Consider the following 23,248-nt stretch of genomic DNA (forward strand, 5'->3'; position numbering starts at 1 on the left):
GTAAGGCCATGAAAGGATTTAAACACAAGGATAAGAATTCTACATTGGAGGCATTGGGAGTCAATGTAGGTCAGCAAGGACAGGGGTGATGGATGAGTGGGACTTGGTGCAGGATAGGATATGTGAGGCCAACCAGGAAAACATAGAACAGTCGAATGTGGAGGTGACTAAAGCATGAATGAGAGTTCTAGCAGCTAATAGGCTGAGGCAGAGGTGGAGGCAGGCGACATTATGGAAATAGGCAGTCTTTGTGATGGAGATAAAATGGGGTCAGAAGCTTAGCTCAGGATCAAATAGGGCGCCGAGGTTGCCTGCATAAACTTCAGCTCATCTAAAATGCTGCTGCCCATATCCTAAGTGATATCATTACAATACTAACACAATTTTCTTGCCTTCCCGCCTAACAACTGCCACTTCCTAATCCTGTCCTCCAGCCATGGGCGGCACAGGTCTTGAGGTGGCTTTTTCAAATGCTATTTAAAGGAATCCTCAGGTGCTCTCCAGTAAATGTATATGGTGCTTTTAGAGATGTTTTTCTTGCAGTAGCTCGTGGGTTTTTTGACTTTAAAGGATTTGAAGGTGCTTCCAGTTGACATTGTAGATTCTGAACTGCTAAGGGATGTCTGATACTGCAATTGTTTCTTGATGGAGGTCCTTCCAGGAATCCCACTCTGGGAGGAGGAGGAGAAGCAGGTGGAAGGAGCAAACAGGGCTACAGCTGGAGGGAGAGTAAGAAGTAGGCTTGCTCGGAGGATTCCTTACCCTCCCAGCATAGGCCCCCAGAACAACAATACTTACAGTTCCCTGAGGAGCAGCGCATAAGCAGGTTTTGAATCTCTATGGAGGCAGTGACAGCATTTGCCTGTTGCATTGAAGGTTACTGCAGCTCTGAACTTTTTTGTTTCCGGCTCCTTGCCACAATCCACGCGAACATTAAAGAGGAACTGATGTTTTGTTTGCTTGAGCAAATACATTCATCAATTTATCTATGGAAATCTGGAAGCAGCAAGATAGAGTTTTGCAGTTTGCACAGATTGCAGGATTCCCCCAAGACTAGGATGTCGTTGACTGCACCCATGTCATCCTGTGAGCTCAATGTGAATCACATGGACTTTCAATGTATTAATGTGCAGCTGGTGTGTGATCACCAGCAGCACATCATGGAGTTTTGTGCTCACTTTGCTGGTAGCTGTTATGGTGCTTTTATATTGTGTCAATCGTCCAGCCCCTCTCACCAGCCCCTGCAGAACAATTTAAAGGCTGGCTGCTCAGAGGCAAAAGCTATCCCTTGCACACTTAGTTTATAATTGCTCTTAGAAACCCATACTCAGCAGAACTGTGCTATAATGAGACGCATGAATGAACTAGAGGCCTCATCGAGCAGACAATTGGAGTCCTCAAACAACGATTCAGATGCCTGGACAGGATTGGTAGCTTCCTGCAATACAGCCCGGAAAGAGTGCCCCGTATGATATTAGGCATGCTGAATGCTGCATAACTTTACTCTGCAAAGGGGACAACATGTGAAGCCACCATTGGAGGAGTACATTCAGCATAATGAGGGAGAGAACATTGATGACAGAGGATGTCAAGGAAGCAGGAGGGGTCTGACACTTGCCTGTACCAGAGCTGTTCAGCAGCAGCTTATTGAACAGTACCTCACTTGAACAATCCCTGCTCCCAAGCATTATCAGTCATGTCCAACAAATGTCCCAGTGGTTCCATTCAAAAATAGCATCTGCCAAAACACCAAAATTGATATTCATGTTAACTAACATATCAGAATGATCAAATATGACATGAACACCGTCTGCACATAAAGATTTCAAATAGTATTATGCTTTCACTGATTTCCAGTGTGAGTCCCTTGTTCCTGTCTTAAATTCTCTCTTTACTACTAGTACTTCTATGAGGTGCTCCCCTATTGCTGCAATGTAGGATGAAGGAAGCTGTTATGGATCATTTAAGGGCTCATGAGCTTCCTCTGATCGGTGGTCTTTAGAAGCTTGGCCCAGCTACGGACTGTTAACACCTTGGCATCTGCCAGTGTAGTCTGGTCCAGCTTGCTTTCTGGTGCCAGGGAGTCACCCGAAGTGTTATCATCATGAGAGATGACATCATGTTCCATTTCTATAGCACATCTGCGGGAGAGCAACTTTTGGAAATCTGTGATCCATGAAGCTCCTATCCATTTGGTTTCCCATCCTGTGCAAGGTGGATGAGAAGGTTGAACCGAGGGCCTGCATGGCCCAATCTGCATACCTGAGATTTTTGGACCCGTTCTTTGATGAAGTAACTGAGAAGGTTGATGAGGATAGTGCGGTTGGTGTTGTGTATATGGACTTTCAAAAGGCATTTGATAAAGCACCAGATAATGGACTTATTAGCAAAATTAAAGTCTGTGGGATTAAAGGGACAGTGGCAACGTGGGTACAAAATTGGCTAGGGGACAGAAAGCAATTCTGGGCACCACACTTTAGGAAGGATGTCAAGGCCTTAGAGAGGGTGCAGAAGAGATTTACTGGAATGGTGCCAGGGATGAGGGACTTCAGTTATGTGGAGAGACTGGAGAAGCTGGGGTTATTCTCCTTAGAATAGAGAAGGTTAAGGGGAGATTTGATAGAGGTGTTCAAAATCATGAACGGTTTTGATAGAGAAACTATTTTCAGTGGCGGAAGGGTCGGTAATCAAAGGACACAGATTTAAGTGATCGGCAAAAGAGCCGGAGGCGACGTGAGAAAACATATTTTTACGCAGCGAGTTGTAATGATCTGGAATGCACTGCCTGAAAGAATGGTGGAAGCAAGTTCAATTGTAACTTTCAAAAGGGAATTGGATAAATACTTGAAAGAAAAAAAAATTACAGGCCTATGGGGAAAGAGCAGGTGAATGGGACTAATTGGATGGATCTTTCAAAGAGCCGGCACAGGCACGATGGGATGAATGGCCTCCTCCTGTGCTGTACCTATCATGAAAGTATGACATATTTAGACATTAAAATTAAAATGAATAATTTAACATCTTAAGTTATCATGAACTTTGCCACATTCTAGTATCATATCAAATTACTACTTACCCTTCTGAACACACAAATTACTCTTAAGTTTAATGATTTTTCCTTTAAGTAATGTATTTGGTAATGTGATAATACTGTTGTGCACACAGAAATGCTTCAGCAATAATGAGAAAAGAGCCGGAACAAACAGAAAATGAAGTAATCAGCATCAAGCAGCCAAAGAAACCAGTTTTCCTACCTGAGGAAACTGTGGATGGGAAGTATGGGCTGGTGATCAGTGGGGCCACACTGGTAAGGAACCTTTGCATACCATCTTTGAAGTGAGGTACTTTTCCCTTTTGTTTATTGAAGAATGGGATGTGAATCTGATTATTGAGAAACTTGGCAGATCTCCCATGGTGTTGCTCATGGTAACTCAGAGGATACGATGGGGTTGGAAATCAGCCAGTCGTCTGGTGGGAGTGCATTGAAGGGCCAGAATTTAGACTGAGACCTGGTGTGCTGCTTGGAGTCCCCACCCCTGCCTAACCCCCTCACATTGTTGACAAGGCCAGCGGCATGCAAGGGGACAGGACTAGTGGCAGAGTCTCCAAAGACTCTCAGACTCGCAATGGACTGGGGCAGGACCAATGGCCGGTAATAGGCTGCCAAATGGCAGAAGTGGGAACACCAGGGAGTCCTGACCAGGATTGTGGCTCAGACCTCCTAAGAAAAGTCAGGCAAGTTTTTTTCAATTTTGAAAAACAGTTCTCTTACAAAGGGGACCCTGGGGATCCTTGTCGCTTCTTTCCAAGAGGGGAACCAGCAATCCCATTGGACCTAGCTACTTGCTTCAGACTTTCTAGCCTCTCTAACATGGCGAGCACACTAGATGTATCCATGATGGCATGGGCATTCACTGTTGCCATGCAAAACAGGATCTCCTCCTGACCCCAGGAAGTCCATCAGAGATCCTCGGCAGGCCAATCTCAACACTTATGCAGTTTGAGGCCCATACCCCATGAAATTTCTGGGCCGATTTTCTGTAAAGACTGGAACATTATTAGATACAGTGGGGTAGATTTTAACTATCGGGCGTCCTCCTAGCACCACAAAAATAATTTTAGCACTTACCTGGGCCTGTTCTGCTATTCTCCCAGGTTTTACTGAGCGGAACATCCACAACAGACATTCTGTCCAATAGCAGTTAAAACATCATTAGGGTCCTATGTACAATATATAGGATCCTGATTTGCATGGATTAATGATTCAGTTGGGCACCTCAGCCACCCAGCAGATGGCTGCAGGAAATATGGTAGATAAGCAGGAACAAGGTAGTAAATCTGTCACCTCCATTTTAACTCCACTACTGCCCCGTTTCTGCCAAGTGGAGGGAGTTAAAATCTACCCTGGTGTATTTTTTTGCTGCTAAAGTGCAGATGTGTGTAACCTGGTGTGTCCCTTTAAGGCCACACCAGCTAATTGCAGTGCCACCCTGATGTCAAATTAAGACCATTGCTCTTAAGCAAATCCTGAAGTCAATTAGAGGTCAGAAGAAATGAGCAACTAATAACGAGCTTTCTATCACTTTTTTTTAGATACAGAGGGGTAGATTTTTAACATACCACCTCGGCGTAAAATTGGCGTTGCAGATTGCTGCCTGTTACAGAAAATGTCCAATTTTCATTTCCATTGATTTTTACCGAATCATGGGGGTCAATTTAACCCCCGTCCCACCCGGTGGGAACGCTATGTGGGAGAGGTTAAAATCGACCAAGTCCACTTACTGTTCCACAGCTGTACTGTTCCTGCCTGACAGCATTTTATCTTTGCTGACTTTTGGGCCCCCCATGCACCAATCCTGCCTCGAGTTAAAATCAACGCAATAGTGTAAGATCACTGAGATCGATACCCTGACAAGAATGTTCATCAAGGGCACCAGACAAATTCTTAACCCTTTCACCTGAACTTTTTAAGGAACCATCTGGGGTTTACCACCCAGTTTATGCCAAGGAGTTAATGATACCTAAATTTGGCTCATTGAACTGTCTTACTCCTACCAGTTCAGATTATATTAGCATTTACACAACCAGCCTCCCATCAGTATCCACACAAGCCTGTCTTGCCAATTGTCAAAGAAGTCAGACAACAAAATCATGAACTAACAATTGTTTGTTAACCTTAGAATCAGTTAGCAGCACTTAAACATTGAGAATGCAAACAATTAGTGGATAGAGTTAATTGACAAAATAAATAACAGAGGTTACAAGGGCAGTTCGGTTATGTCATAATAATTCAGCTTTAACGGCTTGCTGATTATAAATTTACAGTAGAGATCAGTGTCTGAGATTAATATAAATTGGTGAGATTAATTTAGGATAAGACTCCCTAGATAGCTAACAAATTAACAGCATTAGAGAGCCAGTCTTTTGCGTGGTTAAAGTCAGTATGCTTGTAGTTAGGAATGTTTACACAATTTATACAACCTCGTTCTTATGAGTTGCATGGATGAACTGGTTACCTTACCTTCCTTTGGGAGAATGATGTTAAAGAAAGAAGGAACTTGCATTTATATAGCGCCTTTCACGATCTCAGAACATCCCAAAGCACTTTACAGCCAATGAAGTATTTTTGAGTCAATGTTATAATGTCGGAATGCGGCAGCCACATGGGTTCCCACTCCTAATTTTCAAATGACTTTGTCTCCAGGAATTGGGATAGACTCAAGACAAGGACAAACCAGTGGGCAGAAGTCCTGCCCTGCTGCATTTCCAGTGTTGCTTCATTGGAACCAAAGTTTCTGAGCTCATAATTCCAAGCCACTGTGAGACTACGAGATGCAATAGATGGTCTTTACAAACCATCAGTGCAAAAGCTATATTGCTGACCTAAGAGCCTGTTAGCATTATGACAAAATATGGTGATCTTTGGCATCCAGTGCCAACAGGAGATATTACGTGCTGAGATAGTTGCATCAAAGGCTCCAGCACTGCCTCCTTATTACAGATGTAAGGAATCTTACAACACCAGGTTATAGTCCAACAGTTTTATTTGAAAATCACAAGCTTTCGGAGGCTTTCTCCTTCGTCAGGTGAGTGTCGGGATTCATTGAAAATTACCGCATATATAGTCATAGAACAATGCCTGGTGATTACAGATAATCTTTCCAACTGCCCGTTATCAAGGCCATCAAATTAATTGAATAGTGTTCAGACAGAGAAACCTTAGATACCCCAGACAACTGAATATACAAACGGCCAGAACCAAAGAAAGAGAGGGAGAGAGAAAGAGAAACATCCGAAAGGAAGAGAAAGAGAGAGAATTACCAGTTGTATTAAAAACAGATAACTTTTTTTTTCCCCTGGTGGGGTTACGTGTAGCGCGACATGAACCCAAGATCCCGGTTGAGGCCATCCTCATGGGTGCGGAACTTGGCTATCAATTTCTGCTCGACGATTTTGCGTTGTCTTGTGTCTCGAAGGCCGCCTTGGAGAACGCTTACCCGAAGATCGGTGGCTGAATGTCCTTGACTGCTGAAGTGTTCCCCGACTGGGAGGGAACCCTCCTGTGTGGCGATTGTTGCGCGGTGTCCGTTCATCCGTTGTCACAGTGTCTGCATGGTCTCGCCAATGTACCATGCTCCGGGGCATCCTTTCCTGCAACGTATGAGGTAGACAACGTTGGCCGAGTCATAGGAGTATGAACCATGTACCTGGTGGGTGGTGTCCTCTCGTGCGATGGTGGTATCTGTGTCGATGATCTGGCATGTCTTGCAGAGGTTGCCGTGGCAGGTTTGTGTGGTGTCGTGGACGCTGTTCTCCTGAAAGCTGGGTAATTTGCTGCGAACGATGGTCTGTTTGAGGTTGGGTGGCTGTTTGAAGGCGAGTAGTGGAGGCCTGGGGATGGGCAGCTTTCAACATGTCATCGATGACGACGAACACCTCGCTAAGGCCATCCCCACGCCTCCACTACTCGCCTTCAAACAGCCACCCAACCTCAAACAGACCATCGTTCGCAGCAAATTACCCAGCTTTCAAGAGAACAGCGTCCACGACACCACACAACCCTGCCGCGGTAACCTCTGCAAGACATGCCAGATCATCGACACAGATACCACCATCACACGAGAGGACACCACCCACCAGGTGCATGGTTCATACTCCTGTGACTCGGCCAACGTTGTCTACCTCATACGTTGCAGGAAAGGATGCCCCGGAGCATGGTACATTGGCGAGACCATGCAGACACTGCGACAACGGATGAACGGACACCGCGCAACAATCGCCACACAGGAGGGTTCCCTCCCAGTCGGGGAACACTTCAGCAGTCAAGGACATTCATCCACCGACCTTCGGGTAAGCGTTCTCCAAGGCGGCCTTCGAGACACAAGACAACGCAAAATCGTCGAGCAGAAATTGATAGCCAAGTTCCGCACCCATGAGGATGGCCTCAACCGGGATCTTGGGTTCATGTCGCGCTACGCGTAACCCCACCAGGGGAAAAAAAAAGTTATCTGTTTTTAATACAACTGGTCATTCTCTCTCTTTCTCTTCCTTTCGGATGTTTCTCTCTCTCTCTCCCTCTCTTTCTTTGGTTCTGGCCGTTTGTATATTCAGTTGTCTGGGGTATCTAAGGTTTCTCTGTCTGAACACTATTCAATTAATTTGATGGCCTTGATAACGGGCAGTTGGAAAGATTATCTGTAATCACCAGGCATTGTTCTATGACTATATATGCGGTAATTTTCAATGAATCTCGACACTCACCTGACGAAGGAGAAAGCCTCCGAAAGCTTGTGATTTTCAAATAAAACTGTTGGACTATAACCTGGTGTTGTAAGATTCCTTATATTTGTACACCCCAGTCCATCACCGGCATCTCCACATCATCCTTATTACAGAGCTGCTGTCAGAGTTAGTGCTGCCTTTGACATCACTGCTACACTATGAATGGGGCATTGAATCCTTTGAATGCTGTAAGGGGCATGATTAAGAAGTTTGCAGATAATATAAAAATTGGCCATGTGGTTGATTGTGGGGAGGAAAGCTGTAGACTGCAGGAAGATGTTAATGGACTGGTCAGGTGGGCAGAAAAGTGGCAAATGGAATTCAATCCAGAGAAGTGTGAAGTAATGCATTTGGGGAGGTAAACAAGGCAAGGGAATACACAATAAATGGGAGGATACTGAGAGGTGTAGAGGAACAGAGGGACCTTGGAGTGCATGTACACAGATCACTCAAGATAGCAGGATAGGTAGATAAGGTGGTTAAAAAGGCATACAGGATACTTTCCTTTATTAGCCAAGGCATAGAATATAAGAGCAGGGAGGTTATGCTAGAATGGTATAAAACACCAGTTAGGCCACAGCTTGAGTACTGCGTACAGTTCTGGTCACCACATTACAGGAAAGATGTGATTGCACCAGAGAGGGCTCAAAGGAGATTTACGAGGATGTTGCCAGGTCTGGAGAATTTTAGCTATGAGGAAAGATTGGATAAGCTGGGGTTGTTTTCATTGGAACAGAGGAGGCCGAGGGGAGATTTAATTGAGGTGTTTAAAATTATGAGGGGCCTATGGAAGGACCTATTTCCTTTAGCAGAGGGGTCAGTGACCAGGGGGCATAGATTTAAAGTAATTGATAGAAGGATTAGAGGAGAGCTGAGGAGAATTTTTTTCACTCAGAGGGTGGTAGGGGTTTGGAACTCACTGCCTGAAAGGGTGGTAGAAGCAGAAACCCTCAACTCGTTTAAAAAGTACTTGGATGTGCACTTGAAGTGCCGTAACCTACGGGGCTATGGACAAAGTGCTGGTAAGTGGGATTAAGCTGGATAGTTCTTTTTCGGCCGGCCCAGACATGATGGGCCAAATGGCCTCCTTCTGTGCCATAACTTTCCATGATTCTGCGAATTCCTTTGTATTGTTTCTATCGTGCATGTATTTAAGACAATGAATTTCTAGTAAAATAGTAATTAATGAGATAGATTTGGTAATATGAATTCTACCCCAAATACAGGCACATGCTTTAGAAGAAGACATGGAATTAGAATTCCTGAAAACAGTTTGCCTTTGTAAAGCAGTTATCTGTTGCCGTGTAACACCCCTTCAGAAAGCTCAGGTGGTAGAACTGGTGAAAAAGTACAAGAACGCAATAACGCTGGCAATTGGAGATGGTGCAAATGATGTAAGCATGATCAAAGGTAAGTGAGAAATAAGACTGATTTGGGTGTTAGGATTTTCTTGCAAAAATCCAACTAGGTAACATGACATCACTATGGAAATTAGAATTACCGAAACAGAAAACTTTTTTTTATCATACAGAAACGCTAAATAAATGGCTAACTATGATTACTTGGCTTCTTTTGAATAATGGTAGGGAAGAGGATAACAAAGATAAGAAGTATTAGGGTAAGTTTTGCAAGACTGCTCTCAGCACATTGCCTCGCTAAATAGAAGCACAGATTGGAGAATTGGGTACGGAGGCCTTTCCTTGTATATTTAATAAAAAGTAGTGATTGCAAACTTTGGAATCACAAACCAACATTTTTCCTCTCAAAAAATGTTAGAATTTTGGATGTAGAATGTGAAAACCAAATGTAGGGAAGTAATTGGCCTCTGGATATTTGTAAAGTTTTCTATTTCATCATAGGTCATGCCAGAATTTCTTAATGTTTTGTTTGGATCAGAACCCCTTGTTCATGTTAAATATACTGGATTTTGGATAGATCCCAGCTGAAATTTATTATATCCTGCCTAGAAGAGCTTGAATGTAGTCATGGGGAAAGACCTGATCTTGATGGCTGCTGAATTGTTCAGAGTAATATTTGAGGTCCTGAGAGCCATTTAAAGGGAGATAGAAGTAAATAAATTGAATGTGACTTCGAAATATATAGGCACTTTTGGAAGTGCTGAACTCAACTCATCGCAAATTCATCCGTGTCTAATTATTAACATATCTGTCACATGGGTGTTTACAAAAGCACCACCATCTCAATGTGGATATTGGGGCTGAAAATCCAAAGCCATTCCAACATATTGCCGCTGTAACTTTGGTAGGAGTACGCCAAAACGGCCAGAAATGAAGCTGGGACACAGGACATATAGACAGGCTGGGGTCAGTTACCCAAAATAAGAGTTCTGTACGTGAACATATGAAGCATAAGAAATAAAACAAGTCAGTTAGAAGTACAAATTCAGCTTATAGGGTATGATGTAGTAGAGACCTAGCTACAAGCTGGGCATGCTTGACAGAGCACAGAGAAATTAGGGAAGGAGCAATATTGATAAAAGACACGATTGCAGCAGTGGAAACAAAGGATTTCAGTAAGGGTGATCATGCAGTGGAAACACTATGGGTAAATTTAAGGAACAGTAAAGGATGCAAGTCTCTGGTGGGAGTTGTCTACAGACCTCCTAATAGTAGTAATGTAGTGGAGGGATGTATAAATACAGAGATCAGGAAAGCTTGTAGCAAAAGTAATGTGGTTATAATGGGAGATTTTAATTTTCACATAGACTGGGAGAAGTAGAACAGCTCAAGTAGTAAAAGCAATGACTTTCTAGACTGTATTTGGGACATTTTTCTTGAATAATATGTTTTAGAACCGACAAGAGGACAGGTCATACTAGACTTAGTGATGAGTAATGAACCAGAATTAGTTAACAATCTGACGGTAGGGGAATTCTTGCAAATAGCGACCATAATATGATTGAATTTGATATTAAGTTTGAGAGGGAGAAGCTAATGTCACAAACTTAAGTTAGGTAAACTTTGAAGCGATGAGAAATTAATTGATCAAAGTAAACTGGGTTGAACTGTTACAGAAAAACAGTGGTACAATACAAAAGGATTACACACCCCTAAAAGGTAAAGGCTCAATTTGTATAGTTAAGCAACCATGGTTAACAAATGAGGTAAGAGACTGTATTGAGCTAAAAGCAGAGATGTACACAAATGCAAGGAAAAGTGTAAATCCAGCAGACCGGAAGAGTTATAAAAATCACAAAGGGATACAAAAAAGTAATGAGGTCTGTTATGTTGTACTTTATCAAATGCTTTTTGAAAGTCCATATATATACAACATCTACTGCACTACCCTCATCAACCCTTTCTGTTACTCAGGTATTAACATATGGGACATTTTGGAAAGACTGATACAGATTATGAGCAGAGAGCAGCAAGTCATGGTCCATGTGGGAGCGAATGATATAGGAAAGAAAAGGCTTGAAGACTGCAAAAGGAGTTTAGGAGATTAGAAAGCAGGTTTAGGAGCAGGACTTCAGGAGTGGTAATCTGCAGATTACTTCCACAGCCCTGTGCTAGAATAGAAAAGGATGGGAAAATTATGGTGTTCAACACATGGCTAAAGGGGAGGTTGGTATCAGGAATAGGGTTTCCCTGTGAGGAGGAAAGACTCCACAAAAAGGGTGAACCAACCATGGCTAACTAAGGAAGTCAAGGATGGTATCAGGTTGAAAGAAAAAGCATACAACATGGCAAAGATTACTGGTAAGCCCAAAGATTGGGAAAACTTTAAAAACCAGCAAAGGATGACTAAAAGAATAATAAAGAGTGAGAAAATAAATTATGAGAGTAAACTAGCAAGAAATGTAAAAACTGACAGTAAAAGCTTCGACAAGTATATAAAAAGGAAGAGGGTAGCTAAAGTAAACATTGGTCCCTTAGAGGATGAGCCTGGGGAAATAATAATGGAAAACAAGGAAATGGCAGAGGAATTGAACAGATATTTTGTATCTGTCTTCACAGTAGAAGAGACGAATAACATACCAATAATAGTAGAAAATCAAGGGGCAAAGAGGAGGGAGGAACTAAAAACAATCACTACCACTAGAGAAAAAGTACTGGGTAAACTAATGGGTCTAAAGGCTGACAAGTCCCCTGGACCTGATGGCTTGCATCCGAGGGTCTCAAAGGAAGTGGCTACAGAGATAGTGGATGCATTGGTTGTAATCTTCCAGAATTCACTAGATTCTGGAAAGGTCCCAGCAGATTGGAAAACCGCAAACATAACACCCCAATTCAAGAAGGGAGTGAGACAGAAAGCGGGTAACTATAGACCAGTTAGCCTAACATCTGCCATTAGGAAAATGCTAGAATCCATTATTAAGGAAGTAGTAGCAGGACATTTGAAGACTCATAATACAATCAAGGAGAGTCAACATGGTTTTATGAAGAGGAAATCATGTCTGGCAATTTTATTAGCGTTCTTTGAGCAAGTAACGGGCAGGGTGGATAAAGGGGAACCAATGGACGCAGTATATTTGGATTTCCAAAAGGCATTCGATAAGGTGCCACATAAAAGATTACTGCACAAGATAAGAGCTCATGGTGTTGGGGATAATCATAGAATCATAGAAGTTACAACATGGAAACAGGCCCTTCGGCCCAACATGTCCACGTCGCCCAGTTTATACCACTAAGCTAGTCCCAATTTCCTGCACTTGGCCCATATCCCTCTATACCCATCTTACCCATGTAACTGTCCAAATGCTTTTTAAAAGACAAAATTGTACCCGCCTCTACTACTGCCTCTGGCAGCTCGTTCCAGACACTCACCACCCTTTGAGTGAAAAAATTGCCCCTCTGGACCCTTTTGTATCTCTCCCCTCTCACCTTAAATCTATGCCCCCTCGTTATAGACTCCCCTACCTTTGGGAAAAGATTTTGACTATCTACCTTATCTATGCCCCTCATTATTTTATAGACTTCTATAAGATCACCCCTTAACCTCCTACTCTCCAGGGAAAAAAGTCCCAGTCTGTCTAACCTCTCCCTATAAGTCAAACCATCAAGTCCCGGTAGCATCCTAGTAAATCTTTTCTGCACTCTTTCTAGTTTAATAATATCCTTTCTATAATAGGGTGACCAGAACTGTACACAGTACTCCAAGTGTGGCCTCACCAATGCCCTGTACAACTTCAACAAGACAGAGGATTGGCTAACTAACAGAAAACAAAGAGTCGGGATAAAAGGGTAATTTTCAAAATGGCAATCTGTAACTAGTGGGGTACCGCAGGGGTCAGTGCTGGGGCCTCAACTATTTATAGTATATATCAATGACTTGGATGAAGGAACAGAGTGTCTTGTGGCCAAATTTGCTGATGATACAAAGATAGGTGGAAAAGCAAGTTGCGATGAGAACACAAAGTGTCTGCAAAGGGATATTGACAGGTTAAGTGAATGGGCAAAAATTTGGCAGATGGAATATAATGTGGGAAAATGTGAAGTCATCCACTTTGGGAGGAAAAATAACAAAGCAAAATATTATTTGAATGCAGAAATACTACAAAATGTTACGGTCCAGAGGGATCTGGGTGTCCTCATACATGAAACACAACATACAGGTGCAGCAGGTAATCCGGAAGGCAAACGGAATATTGGCCTTTATTTCTAGGGAGATGGAGTATAAAAGCAGGGAAGTCATGCTACAACTGTACAGGGTGCTGGTGAGACCACACCTGGTGTACTGCGTACAGTTCTGATGCCCTTATTTAAGGAAGGACATACTTGCATTGGAGGCAGTTCAGAGAAGGTTCACTAGGTTGATTCTGGGTATGGAAGGGTTGTCTTATGAGGAAAGATTGAACAGGTTAAGTCATTGAATACATTCAAGGCTGAGTTAGACAAATTTTTGATCAGCAAGGGAGTCAAAGCATATGGGGAAAGAGCGGGAAAGTGGAGTTGAAGTAAAAATCAGATCAGCCATGATCTTATTAAATGGTGGACCAGGCTCAAGGGGCTGAATGGCCTACTCCTGCTCCTATCTCTTATGGTCTTATGGTCTGATAAAATATGGTAGGGTTTCTGTTGACACAAGTTAGGGAAAATCAGAGCTTCTTTTACAAGGAAGAAACTAATGCACTGGAAAATGGATAAATAGGGATGTGAAGAATCATTTAAACTAGGAAGGAGAGAATTAGAATGTCACAGGAAGGTGTAGGGGGAATTTTAACCCCCCCCCCAACTCCCACCCCAGCGGAAACCGGGTGGGGGGAAGGGTATTTACTATTGGAGCGGGGGACTTACCCACTGGTCTCCCAACCTGATCTGGCCGACTGCAATTTTAAATTGCGAGCAGTTGGCACACTCGCCCAAAGCCAAGCGGGGTCTCGTTAACAATGCAGATTTTGGCTCTGATGACATCATCGGGACCCTATTGCAATATTAACCTGATTCCTGAGTAGGGAAGGAGTGGTGGTTTCCCTGCCAGGCCAAACCTGTTGGGAAGAGGAGCAGGGGTCAGAAGTGAGTGACTGAAAAGTAAGTTTTTATTTTAAAAAATTAAGTTTCCTTGTTGGCCAGGAGAACCAGGATGCTCTACTTGGTCCCCAGCATCAGCCTCCTATTGCTTGATTTTAACAGGCAGGCAGCCGCTTCCTACCAACTTCCAAGCTGTTTGGCGGGAAGTCGGCCAACGGCATGCTAATGAAGCCCAGCTGTTAAAATCGGCTGGGCCTCTGCGCTACCGCACCCGGTGGAGCCAGCCATTCACTAGGCTGCTTTCCCACCCAGGATTTAAAATCAGTTCGATAGATTTAACAACACTAACAGAAACTTGGCTCCAACTGTACAGAAATTGACTCACGCTGCGTTCGTTTTACAGCACCAGAGGTTCGCCACCTGCCATATTGGTAAAGGCTCTTCCATAGGCTTTCAGGGCACGCTCTTGAAACGGGCATTCGGCCTTTTGCCCCGAAGCCAACCCCCCCTGACCTTGGCAATGTGAGGCCCGGCCAATTTTAACTCCTGAGCCTCCTCTACATGCCCTCAAACAGATGCCCATCCAAAACAGGTGGGGAAGTGACAGCTGGCCTGCAGGCTAAAATGTAATTTTGGGTGGTTTGAGGCTGTCGGCTGGGACCGATGGCACGGTCGAAGGCACTCAATTAAGGCATTGTTTTGGGAGGATCTCGAATTCGGGAAGGGGGCAGCCTGGGGCAGGGAAGGCCTGAACCTTCCTTGTGGGGCCTGGAGGAGCACTCATGCATGGAAGGTAAATTAATGGAAAGTTAGTCATTGCAGAGATTGCGATTCATGATCTGGTTGGCTATTCACACTTCTCCAATTCTAGCTTCAACATTGTTCCATATAGCCTGTTTATAAAAATGTAAAGTTATTTAAATAACGTTTAATTCATATTCCTACAGCTGCTCACATTGGAGTGGGTATAAGTGGTGAGGAAGGAACACAGGCTGTCCTTTCAAGTGATTTCTCCTTTGCTCAGTTTCGTTATCTCCAGCGTCTGTTGTTAGTCCATGGAAGATGGTCGTATTTTCGGATGTGCAGATTTCTCAGTTACTTTTTCTATAAAAATTTTGCCTTCACACTTGTTCACTTTTGGTATGGATTCTTCTGTGGATTTTCAGCACAGGTAAGAACGCTTCAAAAAAATAATTTTTCTCACTTATTCAACTTCCATATATAAGTTGGAATTGATGTTATCCCACAGGGTGGGGAAAGGTGGGGGGGGGCTGGTGGGGAACTCAAGTGGAGCATTACACTTTTAAGGAAGTTGTGTCCTGAATTGAACAGGTTTACCAGTAGAAAGCAGCCAGTGATAATAAATTAAAAAGCTGTAGTTTGGATCATTGACGAGTGAGCCTAGTTTTTCCGATTTGGTATAAGTGGAGCGGTGCAAAAACAGCACCAGTCTGCCCTATAGTGCACTGACCTGATGTCAGTACATTTGCATAATCTTGGGGAGCTCCCATCATGAGGAAACTCCTGCAGGTGATGTTGTTAATTGCACCTTGGAAAGATATGCAGCCATAGAAGCTAAAGTTGTTGTAACCTTCACAGCCACTGGCAGTGCCTAGGAATGAATTTGGCCGCAGTCACTTTACGGACTGTAATGCAACTCATTTACAGCCTCCCCTGTGAATCACAGCCTGCACAAGCACGGCTCCTCAGACAGTTTTAGGCATGTCTGTCTCAGTCTGTGAATGTGCGTGGCCGTGGAATGTACCTGATGCAGCCTGGCATGTCTTCCCTTCGTCCTCCAAAAAACACAACTATAAGAGGAATCCCCTGGGGAAAACCATTGTGATATTATTAATGAGGTTGATGCATAAGTGTCATTGGCCCAACAGTTGCAACAAAGGTACCTGACCACCTAAGTGAAAACAAAAAGAAACAAAAAATAAAAAGTTAACTCATGGGGTGTAAATATTCCTTCCAGACTGCAAGTAGGGCTCTTTAAAAGCCCTTTTTGTCAATAGTTCAGGCCTTATGGGCATGTTCCTGAAACAGTGGTATCCTGGCAGGAATATTTAAATGTCATTGGAGCCTAAGTAACATGCAAACATCAAAATGGCAGGTCCACTGGTGCCTAAAGAAAATACCAGTGAAAATTTGCGTGGGATGCTAGATGGGCTGAGAACCATTCCATTTAGTTCCCAATTTTATTTTGAAGTTATTTCACTAAATTTTATGAATCTTTGCTATATATCTAGTTATTCATTTTCAGATTTGATAAATCTTAATAATGCTTTTCTTCTTTCTACAGACTGTGTATGATGAATGGTATATTACATTGTACAATTTAGTGTATACATCTCTTCCTGTCTTAGCAATGAGCCTGTTTGATCAGGTATGTCTGTAAAATTATTGTTTGTCTCTCTCTGGGTTGTCCTCACATTATCTGCCACCTCACATTTTCTCTTTTACCAGTTCCTGTTTCACTTTTTGTACTTTATAGCTTTCACATTTTATTCTGCCTTCCTGTGGGTAGACCACCTTTCTTTAACCTCTGCAACCTGCTACAAGAACCAACAGCAGATACACAGACTTAATGCTGGATTTTCTGCTGCCGTATCGCCCTAGCACCATCCCTCCTATGTAAATGATGGCGGAGAAGCAAGACCCAACAATCCACCTGATTTGCTTGACTCCTGCCGCTGACACCAATGAGGGAATGCCAGGAGAGGAGCGGCAGTAGTCACTGGGGCAGTGTTTGGCAGCCCACTGATGCCCCTTTTGGAGGGAGAGGGCATAGTAATGGGCACCTCTCTCTCCTCAGGCCCCAAAACTGTACCTGTTTTAGGCCTTGGCTAGACAATCAATCTTCTGATCTTCAGGGCTTATCTGCCCCCATTTAAGTGGCTTCTTCTTCTAGCACAGCAGTAGCTGTTCCACTGCAGCACTCCTACATTTCCCTCCTCAGCAGCAGTGGGCTTCCTTTTGTTGCAGAGATTATGCCGGAAGCCTCCCCTGCATAGATAATGACCCCCGATCCAGGAACTGGGTTCGAATCACGGTAGAATTGGTACACGAGTGGAAGTTCCGCCCAACCTTCTCTAGTGGAAGGAAGGAAATATATCCCCTGATGCTCAATGTACTGTTTCAGCCTGGTTTGCTCATTTTCAAAGAATTGCCTCTTTAACACTCAATATCCTCTACTTATCTGACTACACAACACCAGAGACATCATGACATTGGTCCATTATACTTTTCATTGATGGTCAACTTGCTATATTGTTATTCATTTTTGCATTGATGAATGATAGGGAATTGCTTTATTGCTGCAGATCTCAGATTGACCAGCAGCACTAGTGTGGAGAACAAGTCTACTAGCAGTACAAATGGTGCAGGAAGTTATCTTAATGATCTCTAATTTCTTCATTTTGGACCCAAAAATACATGGACCTGCTCCACCAGAAGAAGTAAGGGGAATCACCTCTTTAGCATCTGATTGGTGGGAGCCTGCGCCATGAACCGCATCTTAGGTGCCCCCCCCTCCCCTCACCATAGGAGGGGGCGTGGAAAATTTGATGTTGACGAGTCGCTAGGACAGCTGCCGGCACCACCAGCTCAGTATGTCTATTTAGCAAGCCTAGTTGTTTTCCTCTACAAGGGGATTGATGTACCTATCACTTTTTGAGGGGTCCAGGGCAGGATTTAGGTCTGAACACTTAGGTAGGTCTCACGCATGCTGCTTGAAGTTTCATTTTATCCCAGCGTAGAGGATGCTTAGTGATAAGAAGGCTAGGGCCGGAGAAATTCCCAGCTTGGGAATTCTCTTCCCACAGCTGCCTCCTCTCAGGTTCCGCTCCAAACAGGGCCCAAAGGAAACTTGTAGCTTAGGTCAAGATGTCCCAGTTGATTTCCTTCCACCTCCATAGTCAGACTCACACCCAGAGTGCACAAATGGGCCCAATGGAAATTCAGGACACAAATATTTAAACAGTTTCAAAACGCGAACAAGATTTAAAGAAATGTAACAGCCTCGATTTTAACTCTCCGCTGCCTGGGGGAAACCAGATGTAGGTGGGTGGGGGGCAGTTAAAATGGAGCTAGGGACTTACCCCCTCATTTCCTGCCCTGATCCAACCAATTGCAATTTTAAATTGCAGCTGGCAAGGATACCCGCCCGAAGCTGGCGGAGTCCTCTTTAAATAGGCAGATCAGGCTCTGATGATGTAATCAGGGTTCGGTCTGTGATTTTAACCTGAGGTCTGAGCGAGGGAGCATTCGCGACTTCCCCGCAAGGTCAAACCTAACAGGAGCTAGGACCAGAAGATGTCCAGTAAGGTAAGTTATTTTTTTTACTTTCCTTGTGGGCCAGGAGTAGGAGTGCTCTTCCGGGCCCAACAAGGAAACATTGGGCCTCCCCTGCCCCGGGACTCCCCACACTCCAATCAGGATTTCCAACCCTGTCATTTCACTTACCTTAGTGCCGGGAACCTTTCCCTCTGGTCTCCGGCGGCTGCCTCTGACCGACACGATTTTAACGGCTCGGCAGCTGCTTCCCACCGACATGCCGGCCGTTTTGTTTGGGAAGTTGGCAAGTGGCATGAAAATGAGGCCTGGCCGTTAAAATCAGCCCAGCCTGCCTACTGCCACTCCTGGATAGGCACGCCACTTGCTTTGCTGCTTTCCCGCCCAGGAGTAAAAATCGAGGTCAGCATACCTGAAATATTTGTTGAATATATTTCAAAATGTAATTAGTTGGATACAAAATAATTTTATCAATTAGTTATCAGACAGATGATAGGAAAACTTAACATGTAAATTGATAGGCTTGGGTAGACTAATTTTTTCACAACAACCTCCCTTGCAAGGAATTAATGTTAATTTAAGAAAAAAATAAACAAATCAATTTCAGGAGTTAGATGGTGGTTAAAACTGTGGGTCGAAAATCCTTGGGATGTGATCCCATGATAATGCTGGGATTGTGCCTGTCAGTGTCTTCCAGCATTTCATCGTACTGAGGTTTGCAGGGTCATAGGGGGGGGGAGACCTAATTAGCATGGGATAATTGTACGTAAGCACCACCTCATTGCATCTCAGGCGGCCACCTGCCACATGTGTCACAGTCACCCACTTGACTTGGGGGGGGAGGTGAGAGGTTATCTGACCCCAGCCATATACCCCTTGGCCAGTGTAAGGGGGCTGATCTGGAAAATCGTTTTTTTCAAATTTGCCTACTTTGCTTCTATGGTCCAGGTTGCTTCCCAAGCTTGTACCCCACTGGTGGAACCCCCATCGCCTTGCAGAGGCCAGTATGCCTCACCTCACTGGACGTACCGGCTTCGACAGATACACCTCGAACCACCTGAACCAAACGAGTGGGAACTCCCAGCATTGGAAGTCCTTGCCGCTGGCTCCGCTCCTTTTTCGTCATTTGCCTTATCGGGCGGTAGGAGTTTTTGCTCGTACAAGGCAAATAGGAAACTCCCAGAAATGGCGGAGGCCTAGCACAACTTGGTTTCTGCCATTTTTCACAGGGTTCTGCCAGTCTCCTGCTGGAGTTATGGTGGGAGACTGGCGGAGACCCAGAGGAATTTCAGCCCCAGAGTATATATCAGCCAATCATTACACTTTAAAGCCATGTAATACCCAATTTGTTTCCCACTGGGAAACAAATAGTCAAACAAATTAAAATAGCCAGCAACAATATGAAAATAGAAAACTTGTGCTTTAAAAAATTTAAACCAGCTGCCCTGCGTAAGTACAGTATGTGAAGTGGTACTGAACCATACAGACTGAGCCCCCGATATTAATGGAGAGGTGGGGAGGGTGTGGGGGAGGCCAGAAATGGCCGAAGAACCTGGCAAGGCCAGAGACGTGGAGGTCCTGCCGATCTTAACGGCAGGGCCTTATTAACGTATTGTAGCGCTGCCTCCCGCCCGCAGCCGGCCAAATGGATAGCTTGTCCAGCAAGCAGGAGGCTGCAGCCGGAGTCCCTTGGGGACGGTCCCCGCCATTGGGAAGGAAGCTCCGGTGGGCAATCTGAAGTGAGGGGTGTTAAAATCGAGGCCAGTGTGTTCGAGCTTTGATTCCTGGTTTATACTGAATTGACTGATCTCAGCCTTGGAGATGCTATAGTTGAGGAAGGAGAAACTTATGTATAGACTTTTGCTCTTGATCACTATCTAATGATTCCTGGAAGTGCATATATGTAGACATTGAGTGAGTATAGAATCAGGTTCAGTTGAGATACCCCCCATGAATGAATAGGTTTCTGACCATCACCGAAAAATGGCCACTTAGATAAAATACTACAGGTTTGCCAGAACTGTACTCCCAGCATGAGTCAGCACTTTTGGGACAGCAGGACAAAATTTAAGGTGAAAATGTGAACAAGATTTAAACAGATCTAACATATGAAACAACATGCATGTATGATCTATGTTTCACCTGACATTCAGTACTGATTGTAGTTGGTTTTGTCTTTGCAGGATGTTAATGACCGCTGGAGTGTGGCATATCCCCAACTTTATGAACCTGGGCAGCTTAATCTTTATTTCAGCAAAGTAGAATTTGTGAAATGTGTTATCCATGGAGTTTACAGTTCCCTGGTTCTCTTTTTTATTCCTTACGGTGCTCTATTTGAAGCAGTAAGGGATGATGGAAAGACTGTATCAGACTATCAGTCCTTTGCTTTAATTGCTCAGACATGCTTGCTTGTGGCTGTTACAGTACAGGTAACTGTGATTATTCTCATGCTGTTTTATAATTTTATGAATATTATGTCTTTTTAAAGACACATTTCATTATGCCTTATTTTTCCTAAAACTGCACTTGAAACCAAATTTGTCTCAGTCACACTCACTGTTTCCATGTGATGGCACTTTAGATAGGCTTGTGACACAGTGTGCAGGAGATTTGCCATCATCTGAGCTGTTCAAATATCATTGTGGCTCCACCAAGTTTTTGTTCACTACCAACATACCGTTAAGCCATATATGTTGGTTACATTTTTTCAAATTTATCATGTTTACCCAGGAAAATAAAAAACAATGTGACTTATTACATTAGTAGCAGTAAAAAGTGAAACATGCACTGGTATTGATTAAGTTACTCAATTAGTAATCCAGAGGCCGTGACTAATAATCCATTATCCCGAACTACGCATTCAAGTCAACGGAAAGGAAAATCGTGCGGAGTGTAGAATGGGTGGCAGATCCGATCTCGCCTGTTTTATACTCCCGCCAAAGTTGAAAGTTCCAGCATGTATATCAATTATAAAGTTCAACAGTGTCACTATTAACAGTTCAGCCAAAGTCACTGGTAGATAAAATTGCTGTTACTTGTTTTTTGTACTACTCTACTACCACTACTTGTTGTTTGAGTAGCAGGCTTGTTGCTTGTATTGTTGATGGGAGCCTTTTACATCAGAGGTTTCCATGCCAAGTTTCTCACTGAGATCTCTTCACTGCTTTCCTCCCTCAGCCTCTGCACCGAGCGACTTCTTATCCTCGGAGATTTCAACCTCCATCTCAACACATCATGCTCTCTCTCCTCTGAGTTCACTGCCCTCCTATCCTACCTTAATCTCTCTCTCCATATAAACTCCCCTACCCATATTCACAGTCATCGCCTCAATCTTGCCATCTCACGTGGCCTCTCTACTCCCATCGTGTCAATCATGGATAAGGCCATCTCTGATCACTTTCTTGTATTCCTCTCCACCCAGATCCCCCTTCCCTCTCTGTGTTTGCCTCTGGAAAAATCTCTCCCCCAAGTCACTTACAACGGCACTTTCAAATTTCCAACTGTCTAGCCTTTGGCCCTCCAGACAGGAGAAATTATAATGGGGAATAAGGAAATGGCAAAGACGTTTAACAAATATTCTGTATCAATCTTCACAGTAGAAGACACAAAAAACATACCAAAAATAGTGGGGAACCAAGTGTCTAATGAGAGTGAGGAATTTAAAGTAATTAAGATTGGTAAAGAAAAAGTACTGGAGAAATTAATGGGACCAGAAGCCAACAAATTTCCTGGACCTGATAGCCTACATCATATGAACATACGAATTAAGAGCAGGAGTAGGCCATTCGGCCCCTCGATCCTACTCTGCCATTTGATAAGATCATGACTGATCTGATTGTGACCTCAACCCTACTTCCCCGTCCACCTACTATAACCTTTGACTCCCTTGTTAATCAGGAATCTATCTAACTCAGCCTTAAAAATATTCAATGACCCTGCCTCCACCGCTCTCTGGGGAAGGGAGTTCCATAGACTCACGACCCTCTGGAAGAAAAAATTTCTCCTCATCTCCATTTTAAATGGGAGACCCCTTATTTTTAAACTGTGGCCCCTAGTTCTAGTCTCTCCCACAAGGGGAAACATTCAGCATCTACTCCTTCAAGTCCCTTCAAGATCTCATATGTTTCAGTAAGATCACCTCTCATTCTTCTAAACTCCAATGTATATAGGCGCAATTTGTCCAACCTTTCCTCATAAGATAACCCCCTCATCCCAGGAATCAGTCGAGTGAACCTTCTGTGAACCGTCTCTAAAACAATTATGTCCTTTCTTAAATAAGGAGACCAAAACTGGACACAGTATTTGAGATGTGGCCCTGTACAACTATAGCAAAACATCTCTACTTTTATATTCCATTCCCCTTGCAATAAATGACAACATTCCATTTGCCTTCCTAATCACTTGCTGTACCTGCATACTAACTTTTTGCGATTCATGTACTAGGACACCTAGATCCCTCTGTACCTCAGAGTTCTGCAATCTCTCTCCATTTAAATAATATACTGCTTTTCTACTCCTCCTGCCAAAATGGACAAGTTCACATTTTCCACATTATACTCTATCTGCCAAATTTTTGCTGACTCACTTAACCTATCTATATCCCTTTGCAAACTCCTTTATGTCTTCTTCACAACTTACTTTCCTACCTACCTTTGTGTCATCAGCAAATTTAGCAACCATACATTCAGGCGCTTCATCCAAGGCATTGATATGGATTGTAAATAGTTCAGGCTATTGAA

At 43.6% G+C, this 23,248-nt stretch overlaps 1 protein-coding gene across 1 annotated transcript in view; it reads left to right on the forward strand.

Moving 5' to 3' along the window:
* Positions 1-23,248, forward strand: part of LOC137328374 (probable phospholipid-transporting ATPase IM) — a 206,246-nt gene that overhangs the window by 167,166 nt on the left and 15,832 nt on the right. Inside the window, exons 22-26 of the mRNA XM_067994373.1 lie at positions 3,166-3,307; positions 9,009-9,192; positions 15,161-15,384; positions 16,519-16,602; positions 20,693-20,938. Coding sequence (XP_067850474.1) covers positions 3,166-3,307; positions 9,009-9,192; positions 15,161-15,384; positions 16,519-16,602; positions 20,693-20,938 — 880 coding nt within the window. The remainder of the gene's footprint in view (positions 1-3,165; positions 3,308-9,008; positions 9,193-15,160; positions 15,385-16,518; positions 16,603-20,692; positions 20,939-23,248) is intronic.

The sequence above is a fragment of the Heptranchias perlo genome, chromosome 1 (assembly GCF_035084215.1).
Source record: "Heptranchias perlo isolate sHepPer1 chromosome 1, sHepPer1.hap1, whole genome shotgun sequence".
NCBI lineage: Eukaryota > Metazoa > Chordata > Chondrichthyes > Hexanchiformes > Hexanchidae > Heptranchias > Heptranchias perlo.